Source organism: Thermobia domestica, chromosome 15 (assembly GCF_964235325.1).
Source record: "Thermobia domestica chromosome 15, izTheDome1.hap1.1, whole genome shotgun sequence".
NCBI lineage: Eukaryota > Metazoa > Arthropoda > Insecta > Zygentoma > Lepismatidae > Thermobia > Thermobia domestica.
This window is the reverse complement of record NC_137468.1, coordinates 144146636-144162905: the sequence shown is the minus strand read 5'-3', so window position 1 is coordinate 144162905 and position 16270 is coordinate 144146636. Positions and strand designations below refer to the sequence as shown.

General features: G+C 36.6%; 1 protein-coding gene across 1 annotated transcript in view; it reads left to right on the top strand.

The window, feature by feature from the left end:
• Positions 1 to 15241, top strand: part of LOC145671286 (uncharacterized) — a 55483-nt gene extending 40242 nt beyond the window's left edge. Inside the window, exon 6 of the mRNA XM_081740238.1 lies at positions 14853 to 15241. Within this exon, the coding sequence (XP_081596364.1) occupies positions 14853 to 15020 (168 nt within the window). The 3' untranslated portion in view covers positions 15021 to 15241. The remainder of the gene's footprint in view (positions 1 to 14852) is intronic.
• Positions 15242 to 16270: the final 1029 nt, after the last annotated feature.

Here is a 16270-nt window from a genome sequence, read left to right as displayed (position 1 = left end):
TTTCTTTCTGAAAACATACTACCTGCTGTTCTCATTGTATGCCTACAAATCCTGCTGATCGCAACACGAAAAGACCCAAGAAAATACGTCCGATCTTAGTGTATGCTCTTTTGATCCAAGTCCCCAAATCACAAACTGACGGGGTCTGGTTTAAGTCGGAGGATTATATCCTCTGTTCGAAATATTTAAAGAATAGCTAATTTTTACAAGGGATTTCTGAAGTATAATATAGCAAATACTTTTGTCAAGATACCTAACTTCACTTTAGACATTCACAATAATTCAGAGGTTGATTCATTTATATTGTACTGATTTTAAATGTGCCACTTACCTAGGAAATACCGTTGTGTTTGATCTGAAGGTCACATCTACTGACTATTGCCCGGTATCGGAGTTTCCATTGCAGGAGACTACGTAGCAACTGGACCATGGGTATTGAATCTAACTCCTCTTTACAGGCTTTCCACTGACCGATGACGGTGTAGACTCGACGATAGGACAGGCACAACTTGAGGACTCCGAAAGCAATTTGGGCTGGCTTCTGAACTCTTGACAGGGATGTCAGAGAAAGGAATTGCCGAAATTCCAGTTTCCTGTTCCATACGGCGATAGAATTCCAATGGTGTTTTCGCTGTATGGCGGGATGTATTGGTGCAGTTCAACTTCACGCATTGTCCGTACACTGCTGAGATTTCATGCTGGTATAGTCCGCAGCAAAAAACCTGCAACATGAGCATGTAAGTTTATTGTGAAACTACGCCTAACAGCGCAGGGAATCAACATAACGTCTAAGTGGCACGAATCACGCCAGGAGAAGCCTCGGCGTCCTCCCCTGCACATTTATTTTGAAACAAAAGACTTCATCATTTCACAATAAACTTACATGCTCATGTTGCAGGTTTTTTGCTGTGGACTCTACATTTCAGTCGTAACATGAGTCTGTATGCAACATTGATTTTGACGTTTCACCCCACCTTTCGAAGATGCAGTTCCCCTGTAAGAGAAACTGGCCACAATCCTGAATCCTTTTGAGAAACGATTCGTCGTCGCTGTGATAAGCCGAGGACTCTGTGCTGCATATTTCCGTGTATATACGAAAATTACGCACTTGACACATTTCTATGATGCGCGACGTCGTAAACTTAGCGTCGGATAGTTCCACAGTGAACCCTCCCCGGATCTATTCAGTTTCGACGGCATCATACTGCGTTCTACCACATTGCTTCATTGCGTGACTAACGAGATACTGTTGTTTGCCTCATGGCAATCTCACAGCGGTGGGTTGCGCATGTACGGTACAGCTGCACATTGACTTCGGCTCAATATAAATGAATCAACCTTTGTATTAAAATGTTACGTGATAGTTCAATGATTTACATGGGTTTGGCAACCATTACTTTTTTTTAAAAAAAAAAAAAGGTTGGACAGATTTACAGGGATTTCCTCATCTAACATTCTCAACCATACACGTATATTTTTTCTTATTAATTATAACAAAAATAGTACTTCCACATGAATATATTATAGGAAACTACAACAAAAGGAAAAGAGTTGTTTTAGTTAGATGAATAAAATCTTGTTAAATAGAAATCCAGAAATTGCATAAATTTGATTCTTAGTACTTAAATTTTAAAGTTCTTTGGTTCTTTAGATTTGTCAGTTCTTTCTCTTCAATAAGTTGAAGTTCCCAAGTGCTGGAGGATTCAAAACGATTTCTTACACAGCAGTGTGCTTTTCTTCTGTCTAAGGATTTCTTTAAAATGTCAACACTTTTTCCTGGTAAATGTTTGTGTTTCATTGAAATATGAAGGGCTGCTGAAAAATTCGTAGCCCATCCCAGAAGTGCAAGTAGAATTATGTATAGTTTTAAAGAACATATCTCTGTCTGTACTAATGCAAATTTTCATATTAGTCATGGCACAAAATTTCCGGTCGGCAGGTCGCCATTTGCGACTAGAAATTTGGAGCTGGCGACCAGTGTTCAGTAAGGATGGTTTCTGCCTAAACTCACAGGGCTGCGAAGTTTCTGTTTCGCACTAAATGAGAGAAAACACGGAATGTGAAGTCTCCACAACGGAAATGTTATGCCCTAATGTAATCTTTTTCTTCGTCAAACCAAAGGCCGTGACTGGGGGGAAGGGCTCTTGTAATTTGTACATGAGAGATAACTGTTGACTATAATTTTTGGATTGGCGAGTGCGTGTGATTTTGAAATTTTGCGCCTTGTATTAGTAACGAAATTTTTATTGTATTTTCAAATCTGTGAAGTGATCATCTGTACCCAAGCAGCGAATTTCATAAACATCGAAATCAGAGCTGTCATCAAATTTTCGTTCCACCAAGAAAAGACACCGAAGCAAATTCATGAGAGCAACAGTGAAATGCTATGAGACTTCACTCTCATATTGCAGTGGTGAAGGAGTGAGTGGCACAGTGTAAACACTGCGATTTCTCAACAGATTAGCTTCTGTACGGGAAAACAAAAACAGTGACTGTCTGCGAAATCGTAGATGAAATGCATGACATTATTCTTGAAAATTGCAGAATCTCAAAAAATCGTGTGACAGAAATTATGAGCATTTCTCGGAAACGCGTCGGTAGCAAAATTGTAATGACTTGAGTATGCAAAGCTCTCGGTAAAATGTGTTCCCAAAAATCTGTCAACAAATCAAAATGATGAAAGAAGAGGGCATCAAGGGGTGTCATCTCCCAGTTTGACCGCAATGCCGAGCGATTTCTGTCACGAATAACATTGTATTACTGTGATCCTAAAACGAAACAACAGTCTATGGAATTGTCCCTCAGGTTGCTCTCGCCCCAAGAAGTTGAAGATGCAGTAGTTGACAGGGAAAGGTTTGCAACATTATTCTGGAATAAGGATGGAGGTTGTACTCATAGACTTATCTACCTAAGGGTCAAACTCTTAACGCAGAGTAATACTCTGCATTACTCACAAAAATAAAAGACAAATTGAAAGTCCAGCGCCGCAGAAAATTAGGAAAAAGGAATGGTGTTCCTTCAAGACTGTGTCCCTGACCATCGGGCACTGCAAACACGATCTACACGATACTACACGATCTAGGGTTTTAGTGTCAAGATTGTCCTCCTTATTCTCCAGATCTAGCTCCGTCAGACATATTCCCCAAACTCGACTTGAAGACTCCCTTCTGAATCTGATAAGGTAGTGATTAGTGCTACTAAACAGTGGTGGGAGGATCAGGTTTTTTACGTCTGCAAAAATTGGAACACCATGAAGAAAGTGTATTTAAAATTTCATCATTCCATGTGCATTTCTGGATTGAGCTACGAGCATTTCAGCAGCCTGTATCCCATGTAATGTGGGTTCCTGTCACCACGGCATGGCGCGTCCTCAGGTTGCGGATCGAGGAGACGGCCTCTAGATATAAAGGTTAGCTGCGAATATACTGAATAAGCAGTCGCGTCCTCCAGCTTGGGGGTTTGGGTAAGGCTAACAACCTCATCTTGTAAAAAAGGCACTTGTTCAGAAATATTCACAAAAGCCTCGGACAAAGACTAACTTGGCACGATCTCAGCAAAAGAAAATGGACATGAGATTTGGAACATGGAATATTAGAAGTCTTTATAGGGCAGGCGCGTTAAAATCCGTAACGAGTGAGTTAGAGAAATACAAGATGGGCCTAGTAGTTCAGGAAGTTAGGTGGGAAGGAAATGGATCTGTTAATTCCGGAAATTTTACGTTCTTTTACGGAGGAAGGAAATAAAAACCACCAATTAGGAACAGGGTTTTTCGTTCACAAACGAATATTACCAGCAATTAAGCGGGTTGAATTTGTTACTAACAGACTTTCTTTTATTACTCTTAAGGGACGGTGGTGTGATATTGTTTTAAATGTACATGCCCCAACAGAAGATAAGGATGACGATATAAAAGACAGTTTTTACGAAGAAGTGGAACGGATATTTGACCAACTCCCGCGATACAATATGAAAATTCTATTAGGGGATTTCAGTGCGAAGGTAGGACGAGAGGATATTTTCAAACCGATTATAGGGAACGAAAGTCTGCATAAGGAAAGTAATGACAACGGTGTTAGACTCGTGAACTTTGCAACATCCATAAACCTAATCGTGAAGAGTACAAAATTCCCACATCGCGACATTCATAAATACACATGGACCTCACCAGACGGAAAAACAAATAATCAAATTGATCACGTTTTAGTAGATAGAAGAAGGCAATCTAGCATAACTGATGTCCGGTCGTTTAGAGGGGCTGACTGTGACACTGATCACTACCTGGTAGCAGCGATAATAAGAGAGAGATTATCGTCGAATAAAAGAAATATTCAACGTCCGAAAACGGAGAGATTTAATATAAAGAAATTAGATGAGAGTCAGGTAAGAGAGGAATACAAGATTGAAATTTCGAATAGATTTTCGGCTTTAGAAGATTCGGAATGCATTAGTGTTTAGGACACTTGGACTGAAATTAGAGATAGTATTAAGATGTCAGCAAAAGAAAAATTTGGACACGCGGAAATACATAGGAACAAACCATGGTTCGACCAGGAATGCATTAAACTAGCAGAGAAGAGAAAACAGGCAAAATTACGTTGGCTACAAAATCCGAATGAAATAACTACACAAAATTTCGTAGACATCAGGCGGGAAACTTCGAAAACTTTTAAACAAAAATACACGATTTTTTTAAAGCTAAAATTAAGGAACTTGAAGATAATAGTAAAAGTAAAAATTATCGGGACATGTATAAGGGGATCAACGAATTTAAGAAAGGCTATCAACCTCGTGCTTATATATTAAAGAAAGCTGACGGAACACTTCTCACTGATACGGAGAGCATCTCAAATAGATGGAAAGATTTCTTTGACGATTTGCTGAACACGCAGCCAAAAACTGATGTGCGTGGAGAAAAGGAATACACACCGCAGAACCGTATATTCCTGAACCTAACCGAATAAAAGTAGACACCGCTATAAAGAAATTAAAGAAACACAAATCTCCGGGTGTAGACGAAATTCCGGCTGAGTTAATTTTAGCTGAAGGCGAAAAATTGTGGAACAAGATACAAAAAATTCTCCTTATCTGGAACAAGGAAGAATTGCCACAAGAGTGGAAAGAATCAATTAATGTTCCAATTCACAAGAAAGGCGACAAAACTGACTGTAATAATTATCGAGGCATTTCTCTTCTGTCAACATCCTATAAAATTCTTTCAAATATTCTATTAGCAAGATCGACCCCATACGCAGATGAAATTATTGGAGATTGTCAGTACGGATTTAGACGAAATCGATCAACTATCGACCAAATATTTACCATTCGCCAAATACTCGAAAAGAAGTGGAAATACAATACCCCGGTATATCGACTATTTATTGATTTTAGAAAGACTTACGACTCGGTTAGGAGAGAAACATTATACAACGTTCTTTCAGAATACCGAGAAAGCTAATTAGATTAATTAAGGATGTTTAAATGAATCCCAAAGTAACGTCCGGGTAGGAAAATTTTTGTCTACGAGCTTTCACGTCGAAAATGGCCTGAAACAAGGAGATGCGTTGTCCCCATTATTATTTAACTTTGTTCTGGAATACGCTATAAGGAAAATCAAAGATAGCAACCAGGGCCTAGAGTTGAACGGTATTCACCAGGTTATGGCATATACTGATTATGTAAATTTAATAGGGGATGATAGAAGAACAATATAAAGAAATGCAGAGATCTTATTAAACGCTTGCAAGGATATGGGTTTAGAAGTAAATGCAGAGAAAACTAAATACATGGAAGTGCGTCGGGACCGTAATACAGCAAATTATAGGTGCGTTAAAATATTAAATAATACTTTTGATAAAGTAGATACCTTCAAATGTGTAGGATCAATATTAACAGACGAAAATCATATTCACGAAGAAATTAAATGTCGACTAAAAGCAGAGAATTCATGTTATTATTCAATTCAAAATCTCTTGTCGTCGCGAGTTCTGTCGAGGAATTTGAAGCTGAAAATATATAAAACGATAATTATGCCTGTTGTTCTGTATGGTTGCGAAACATGGTCACTTACTCTGAGGGAAGAACATAGACTGAAAGTATTTGAGAACAAGATCCTGAGACGAATATTCAGACCCAAGAGGAACGGGAATGGGGAATGGCGAAAACTTCATAACGAGGAACTACATAATTTATACGGTTTACCAAACATTGTTAGGGTTATTAAGCCTAGGAGGCTTAGATGGGCAGGTCATGTAGCTAGGATGGAAGAAAGTAGAAACGCTTTCAAAGTCTTGACTGGAAGATCAACCGGAAAACGACCATTAGGAAGACCTAGGCGCAGGTGGGAGGACAATATTAAGATGGATCTCGCAGAGATAGGAATACAAAGTAGAAACTGGATCTAGTTGGCTAAAAATAGAAGTCAATGGAGTGCTTTTGTGAACGCGGCATTGAACCTCCGGGTTCCATAAGCCATAGAGTTAGTTAGTTAGTTAGTGATTGAACCATATCATTTGCTTACAATGAATACACTCATCCCTTGTTTTTACGGATAACGGGAGATATCGGTCTTGATGTTACTGATTGTTTGCAAGTTCCGACTTCCAAGTCTGTAGTGACTAACATATACAATTACATTTTATATATATTATACACTAACAGTACCAAGACGCGATTATTCAACTCAAATTTAGAATTGACTCATACCAAGTTAACCGGAGGTGGAGCATGACACATAGATCTCCAATTTTTACTTATTATTTCATTTTGGCCAATTTCTGACTTTATATGTAATTATCCAATCCGGCAGAGCAAAATACCTGTATACTGTAAATATGCACTATTGTTACGACTTGCTTTTCACAACTCGGAACATTGAACTATTTGTTCAAACATAGATACATTAATCCAATATACTCTAGCATTTGGGTACTTTTGAGGATCTTTGTACTCTTTGCACTAGACCAAAGTTCGTATATACAATGGTACATGTTAGGGAGACAACCGAATTTTACGTTTTGAGCATGATGAGCAGTTAGTCCTGCATGTAATAATGTATATGTCGTACGGCCATGTAATGATAATTGTAAATAACGTGCTATATAATCGATATAATACAGCAATATTATACGTAAATATAAACTGTTATTGAGTCTATTGTGGTTCATTACGAGCATTATAATCTACTTCAGATAACAATAGAAGTCATAACAAGTAAAATCCCCAGTAAGAAAGTTCAAGAACAGAAATACATAGAAAAATACTAGGCCTATGTACGATTTTTTTTTGGCAAAATGTAAACAAACACAGATTTCAGTTATGAAGCTGATTAAACGGATAAGACTTCATTGCATAGTACGTGATTAGTTTCTACATGTATGCAAAATAATTTAGTTTTAGAAGTTTCATTCGTAAAATATTTTGTTAATCGTCAGATCCTCATAAAACATCTTACTTGGTCTATTAAGCTTGGCTATTAACACAGTTGACGCCATGTTGAAAAATTTAGGTTCAAAACCTGGAATAGTGTTATTTAAAGAGTAGAATATTAAAATTGGAGATTTATTACTAAGGCCCGGATTTTTATGTCATATCAAACAGCAAAATATGTACATAAAAATGTAAGAAAAATGCCCAAAATATGTTATTAAATGTGTAATATCCATGTAATACTTTAAAAAAAATCGAAAATATATCCATATATCAGTAGTTTTAAGCATATATATATATATATATATATATATATTATAATAATAAAATAATGTTATGGTAAGAAGTAAAAATAACATACTGACATATTCTATTTTGCAACTTTACAGTTCAAGCTATAATACTACGAATTCTTTTGAACAGGTAACTTCCAAAGTATATATATATATATATATACATACATATATATATATATATATATATATATATATATATATATATATATATATATTTAATTGTACACAAACACACACTATCATTTAAAAACGCTGTTTATGAGTCACATATATGTTAAAAGCGATGTGTATTGTACAAAATTTCACTGTATAAATATATATTGCAGTTTTTCGTATGCAGAAAATCTTATACGATTTTGATTTACAGTGCACAAAGAAGTGCTTTTCAATGTTCTCTGAGTTCAGTGATAGCTGTTTGTCGCAGACTATGTTCTTATACGCTGAAGAGGATCTTTCAACATCACATGATATTGTAGGGGCGTATATCAACAAAGAGAATATTTTGGGGGAATATATCTTCTGGGATGGGAATCGCGACTTCTCCGCAGAGAATCTTACACACACTACCAAAGGCTTCATATCCGGAATTCCTTTCTAAAACCAGCTCAAACTTTGTAAATTTTGTCACCAGCTTCACCTCTAACAATTACAAGTTTTTTCCTTACACTGTTTACAATATCGAAAGACTCCTGCAATGAAAGTCCTGAAGTTCCTTTATGTTCTCTGAAAGGAAGCCAAAGTTGCTAGCAATGTATGCTATGCTTGAGACAATTTCAGGATCATTAAAAGCAGCTTGAGCTTCACTCACTGAAATCGCGCACTCTGATGGGAGCATGTCAACTACAGATTGTTTGTGCTTAAAATGTTGGTTGTAAAACACGACCGCCTTTATCCAAGTTCCTAACGTGTAACTACGGGTTCAGGAGGTAAAGGTAAACCTGAAAAGTGCAGAGGCGGATCCAGGTCGACTTCTGGGGGGAGGGGGGTTGTCATACTGCTACTTAGAACTACTTTTAATTGTGGGAGGGTTTTATTTATATATAAAAAATGAAAAAAGTTTCTTCTTCTGGGGGGGGGGAGCGATTGCCCCTCTCCCTGGATCCTCCACTGGACAAGTGTTGTCTGTAACATTGCACTCACTGTGGAGCTTTCACAAAAACCTTTTTTGTACTGGATATAAGTTTGTTTACCCGAGAAAATTGCTTCTCACTTCCTCCGCCACATATTGGAATGGGTGAGCAAAACAAGTGAAATAAATTAATTTCGGGTACAATATTTTTAAATCTCTTGCAGCTTTCAGCATATAAGCAGCAGCAGCAGCTCAGATAGTGAGTGTATAAAACCAACACTCTTTCTTGAACTCAATGGGGCCAAAGTACTTTCAACCCACTGTTCATAAATCTTGCTATTGTTGCATGATCTGTACGGTCTAATGTCTGGGAAGAAATTAAAAATGGTTAAGAGGGAGCTTCAGCGTCTAATTTGCCAACAATTAAATTAGCTACATAGCGGCCCGCTAAATCTGTAGTTTCATCTGCGGCCACCCAGATGTCCGAGTCCCCTATTTTACTCCGAATGCTCTCTATACTTTTCTGGTAACAAATATCAAGGCAATTTTTCCGCAACGTCGATTCATCTGGAATTTGACGCTTACAATATTTTTCTAGGAATTCCCGGTATTCGTGTACGTGAAGCTTATACCAGGGAATATTAGCAGCCACCATTGCAGAACACATGTCTTTAAAAAATTCGTTCGTTTTAGAAGCCTCCTGCTGCATTTGGGTCAGAAAAATTTGCTTTCTACCGGAACGCAGTTCCTTGTTTCGAGTGTGGAGAGCGTTTCTCTTATGTTGCTCTAACTGCGATTTCATAGAGCACCCGATTTTTTTGTCACATGCTGTACATTCTACGACTTTGCCATCAGTCGTAAATGCTTCATCTATTCCAACCCGCGATTTTAATTTCGCAGCTAGTGAAGACGCGGCCGATGCCATCTTGTCGCCGTTATCGGATAAACACTCGTTCAGAATGCCAGTCACACCAAATTCTGCACGTCACGAGTTCACAAATAATTTATTGTCTACTGTCTGAATTTCTTTGTTGTATATTCGAGTACAAAAATAAAGTCAATTCGTTTAACACTAAAATAAATAAATAAACCAACAACAACTTCAATACGATTGCGAATATCTTCTAATAGATGCTCCAACTACAATTACGATGAAGAAAGTGTTCTGCGTATTTAATTATGGAGTGGTTCTATGTACGACATTCTACCAGACACTATGAGACGATTTGAATAAACGAAGTCACTATGGGTGGGAAAGCGAACTGCACTTGCTAAACTAAGAATATACATCTATTCAAACGTGACCACATGAATAAACGTGCCAACAGTCAGTAAGATCAAAATAATCCGAATTTGGGTCAGTTTCCCTTTGTGTCTTCCCCTACATATGCTCTACACTGTCTGGCTGCCTATCAAATATTTTTCTTTGATAGTTATCTTCTTTTCTTGCCGTTCCAATGACAATTGCAGCGTTCTGTGCAAATTAGTCAGCAATCTTCGAATTCTATTTTTCAACTTGTTTCTGTCTTATCTGAATTTGACAGAAGCAGAACACGTTTCGGCTTCTGTGATCCACTGTTACTCATTCCCACGGTTACTATATATTTTACCCCATCTGTCTTTCCTCGAGTGAATTGGGTGAAAAACAAAGGATAAGAAGAGACATGCTTTCCCCTTATGTTGTGTTTCCTCCCACAGAAAGATGAAATAAATGTTTGTTCCAGTACGGTAAAAATAGCAAGGATACAAATGTCACTTCTGTCGCTTTAGGCAAGTGATTTCGGATACCTTGGTGTGTTCTATGCACCGCCTAAGAGAGAGGAAAGTCCATGGGTAGTGGTTCTATCAGATCACTTGGATTCTTTGAAATCCGCGCGAAAGCTGAAACATCCTAAGCACAAATCATTTCTTTTAACGGTATCGGTGAAAAGACAGAACATTCCATGGGATTAACTTGTCTATAATGTTGTCAGAAATAGAACAAATTTGAAGGAAGAAACCAAGCAACTGGCTTTTTCCGTTTGTTATACTATTAAGTAAACTTTAAAAATGAATATTCTTAAGAAGTTCGCGATAACGCAAAATATGTAGAAAATATGTACCATCATAACATATGTAATATGTAATTAACATTGTGTGAAATATGTAAAATATAATTTACATATATCAATGTAAACGTCTTGATCGATGTACATTTGTATTCTTATACAGCTACATACAGCCAATTAAAATATGTAATTACATAAAAGTCCGAGGCTTATTTATTACACATTAATTTTAGAAAATAGTTTAAATAACAAAGTAGAAGTAAAAATATACCGTGAATATGCAGCAATAAAAAAACATAGATTTTTGTCTCGGTTTTGAGCGTGAAAAATGTTTAGAAAGACTAAAATGCATATTGGAGACCAACTACCAAGATTGTATGTTTGAAATCTTAAGCTGCCATCTTCAGCTTCTGCGTCTGCTTATGCGAGATGTATTTCACTTCCTAATCGGTGTATACTCAACCAATCTAAGAAAATTTTGATTGTTACAAATTTCATGTTTCTTCTTCAATTTCTTTAAAAATATCTTAGCGTCGTTGGTACTCAGCAACCAAGTCATTCATATTCCACTCTACTTTTATGAACGCCATCTCGTTGAATAAAATAGAAAGTCTTCTGAATAATAATGGGGATCCTTATATGAGAGATCTCCTCTAATTCTTTATCGGTGTGTAACGTACCCAAAATGGCTGAAACGTTCTCCCGTTGAACGGTGATACTGATCGGTTGAATAAGGAATGATTTAGATCGTTTATCTCCCGATATAAGTGAAATACGATGGCCTATTTCATTGATAAAATTAGCTCCTTCTTGATCCCAAGTATCACTTGACTCGATGACAATTGGAACAAACCAATATTTATCAAGGAGATTAATATATTTATTCCTTTTGTCACTCTCCTTACGAGCAGTTACGAGACCTGCGCGTGATGATGAATATGTAAGATTGGAGGGAGCATAAGTATCTGTGCAGGTGAAGTCCCAAACTAGAGCTTTCCCTTAATTAATATTCACATTGGAGGTAAATGCAAAATACAGCTTCTTTCAATGAAAAAAGGGTATTTAGTTATTAAACATAATAATTGGAATTCGAAATTATTTGTTATCAAAGCCAGAATTATTTTATATTCTGGTGGCAGGAAAACACACCGTTATACAAAGTGGAGTGTTATACAGAGGTGACTCCCAAAGTGCGAATATATATATATATATATTGTAAGCCATAATTATTCCTTACACTATAATGCAGTAAATTCAGCCTTTTATAGTTTTAAGTTACAATTTCAAATTGAATCGGTTGCTCCAGAATTTTGTACATTGTTTCCAATATCAGTTAAAGGGAAATCCATAAAACCCAGGGATATATTTAGTTACTGACAGAAAAAAATAACGGCGTAATTGTCAAACAGAGCTTCAGATTCGTAGTTCCCGTTTTTCGCACGATAAGAATGATGAAAAATATTTAAGACATACGCGTATTTGTTCTTAGTGACTCAAGAAACTTGACACAAAATCGAGATCTAACTATAATTCTCGCGTATGAAAACCGTAGATTCATCCCATTTTCTTGAAATCAGACATGTCATAACCGAATTTGATACTAAATATGATTTCGCCGAAAGTTGAGACGTAGCTAAATCATTCTTGCCCCAGAAACAGTAGATTTATTTCATTACATGAAAATTCTTAGACCTTTAAGTAGAGTACTGTTCTCAAAGTCGAGATCTACCTAAATCGCTTCTTAGTATCCGAAAGCAGCAGATTCGCCCAATTTGACACACCCCTTCCGGAATCAACGTAATCAAATTCGCTTTTAGGTGTTTTTTCATCGAAGTTTAAATTCGTCTGAATCGCTTTCTTTGCACGGGAAAGCGTAGAATCAGCTTGTTTCATAGGATTTATTAACAGAATTGTTGTCACCTCCCAAAAAGTAGTTCAGAAAAGTCACTCATAAATGACCTTTCCCAATGTCGAGGCTTAGCTGAATCGGTATCTCGCACCCATACCATGAAATAGTTACACAGAATAATCTAATTTAATCGCCTTTCACTGCGGGTGCTTCTATTTTTACTCCTTGTGTCATACTAATTCATATAAGTGAATAAATTTAAAAAGAAAAAATGTCTTTTCTCTGAAACAGAAGCTCCATATTTCTCATTTTCAGCCTTCTTAGTGATTGAAATTAAAGAGTAACGAAGTTACATCTCATTAGGGCTTCGAAGATACAGTACTCAATCAATGGTATTTCGCATTAATATACATATATTTGTACATGTATTTTGTTTTCAGTGTCCAGAGAAATCTTATAGTACAGTTTAACGACAATTTAATGCTGTTAAAATTGTTCGAATAGCTTTTGTTATTTGTATAGCCGAAAATTTGTTTTCAAATATGCGAATAATTATTCGTTATTTGAACAATTGCTCAATTCCGAATAATCTTCATATATATTATAATTACATTTTGTGAAACAGTCGCATATATCATGTTTAAACATCTGATAAATGTAGAAAAATCTATTTCATCACACACTTCTACACCTAACACTCCTTTTTCGACAACGACAAACACATTCAATGTTACCAGAACACAGAACAGGAACTGGAGACCACAGTTTAGCACTTTTTTTTTTTTTTTTTTTTTTTTTTTTTTTTTTTTTTTTTTTTTTTTTTTTTTTAAAGAAAGAAGTCCGTCTAAGTTCAACATCTTACGCAAATCTTTTCGGAATTAGTGATAAAAAATTGAAATAAGAATTGTTTGAATATCGAAGAAAGAGTATTCCATTATTCAAATAATGAATTATTCAAATGTTACGGCACTGCTTACAATTATCCAGTCTGGTGAGTTCTTGACAGTCTAATCATTGGAGAAACTTTTTTTTTTTTTAACTCGCTTTTGTTTAATGAGAAGGCAGAGTTAATATTCAACACTACTTGCTTTTTACTTGTAGTAGTCGTGTTGCATTCTAAAATATAAATGATTTTTTTTCTTAAATTCTTAGAGAATGAGATTAGAAAAACATAGTGTCTCTGAAATTGGTGAAATTGACTTTGAATTATCCAAACATAATTTTCGAAAATTCCAATCAGATATACGAGATGTATTCAAAAAGTATCGAACCTTACTTTTACCCATGTAAACCAATGAAGCGCGGGAGACTTCCTTCATTGTAGATGTAGGGGGGGACACTAATGCTCAGTCGTGAGTTTTTTCCCGCCCACAGGAAGCGTCAGTCCCTGGCAGTCGGCCAATGAGTGAAGACGTGTAGTGAGCGGTCGTCCGATTTCAGTTTTTTGTAAAATGACAGAAAAACTTGAGCAGCGATATTGCATTAAATTGTGCCAAAAGTTTGGCGGTACCCAAGCGGAAACCATTCAGTCGGATCGGTACATTCAATTTTAAACGAGAATTTGGGCGTGAGGAATGTGTCCGCGAAATTTGATTCAAGCTTTCATCGACAAACACAACATTTTTGTGTGTCGTCAGGCTCCCTATTCACCTCCATGTCTCTTTTGGGTATTCCCCAAGCTGAAAATGCCATAAAAGGAATCCGATTGGAGTCAAGAGAAGGCATCATATGGAATGCGGCGTCATCACGGTTGCTCACTATTCCAAACACTGCGTTCCAGAAGTGTTTCCAACAATAGCAGGAGCGCTGGGAGAAGTGTGTGCATTACCAAGGAGACTAGTGTTTCGGATTTCCAAATCAATAATTGTATTTTTGTTAACCAAAGGTTCAATACTACTTGAGCACTCCTCGTAAATTTTAACGTTGGGTTAAATAAGAATTTCATGGAAATTGTATTTTTATGAACGAATACATACAATTCACTTTTATTTTTATTTATTTATTTATGTATATATATATATATATATATATATATATATATATATCGATCTGGATGACTGGAGTTCGGATAATTGTAGTTGCACGTATTGGTGAACTTTAGTATTAAAGTACATTTGTTTAGTTAATGATACTGAGTAACAGAAACTGTATTCGTTTGTTTCCAGGTATTGGGTGTATTACTAGTGATTCTGTCATCGGTTGATGGAAATTTGGAAGATTATTCCGAAGTGAAAGCTCAACGTCATTTTAATCGTGCCATGGCAATGAGGAGTCTCAAGATGGGGATTTCTCCTCGAGCAATGCGATCAAAGAGAAATAGTCCAAGTAGTTAGGTTGTGATTTTAAAAAATGTGTACCACAATTCTGCTTTAAAACACGTCATTTTAGATGCAGAAGGTGCCACTGTACAAGTGTTTTTAAAAAATACGCAATAAGATTTTAAAAAAATAATAATAATATTATGTTTTACCGAAACTTGTGTTGTTAATTGGTATGTAAATAGTTTGACCTATTTTTTCCTCTTTTTTTAATTTATTAAATTTCATATCATTCACATACGTGTTTTGTTTTGCAAGTTACCCCTATTTTGACCGAAGCAACTTGTATTCTAGCTGTCTCCAAGATTGTAGTAAGTTAATCCGAAGATCCATCACTCCGAAAACAAAATGCCGCCACCAGATGTTATTCAGTTAGGGTTGTGGGTATTTGTATCTGTATTATCCTTCCATTTTTTTTTTTTGGGGGGGGGGGGGGTACCCAAAGCTCTTAACCCCAGAGGCGTCACAACTAAACATTTATTCACCTTGCTCGTATTCCGTCCCTTATTTGAAGGCTTAACTTCACCAAATGACCGGGAGCGATAAGTAGCAATAAGAGACTTAGTGTCTTTTCGTCCTCAGGAAACGAAGCAATTAAAAAATAAATAAATAAATGTTATAGCTGAGTGGAAATCTTCATGTATTTGAGAGAAAAAAGATAAAACTAAGCAAGCTTGTCATTATGATGGTAGCAAAAGAATGGTATATAGTATGGTAAAAATGTTTAACGTCTTATGCAGTATGGTAAATGTGGTATACTCTTTACAGTCAGAATGATCAGGGAATAGTTGAATATGAGTCATCTCTCTGCTCAACTGTTGATCCATGAATTGGGGATGCTAAAAATCTGCTTCAAACTGGTTCCGAGAATCCTTATACAGGAGCGAAAGGACATGCAGGGGACATATGCATTGATTTTTTGAATTGATTACAAATGATCCACATTTTCTAGAACGTGTTCATCTTCAATTGACTCTCTTCCTTCTGACAATGCCTTAAACCAACGAAACACCTGGGCCCTTGACAAAACACTGTCTCCGTAGACCTGGCGTGGTTTTGTAAAAGTTTCCGTTGCACTATATCCAAGTCTGAAGCAAAACGTGATCGCACACCGTTGTTCGATATTCGTGTCACACATTGTCAGAATGCACAAGCAAAGCCTGCTTCACTGAAACAATCGCTACGGACAACCAACGTTAACACTAGTGAGTCCCACTTACATTGATGATGTGTCATGTTCGTCCACCTTCCCTCCAAGTCCCACG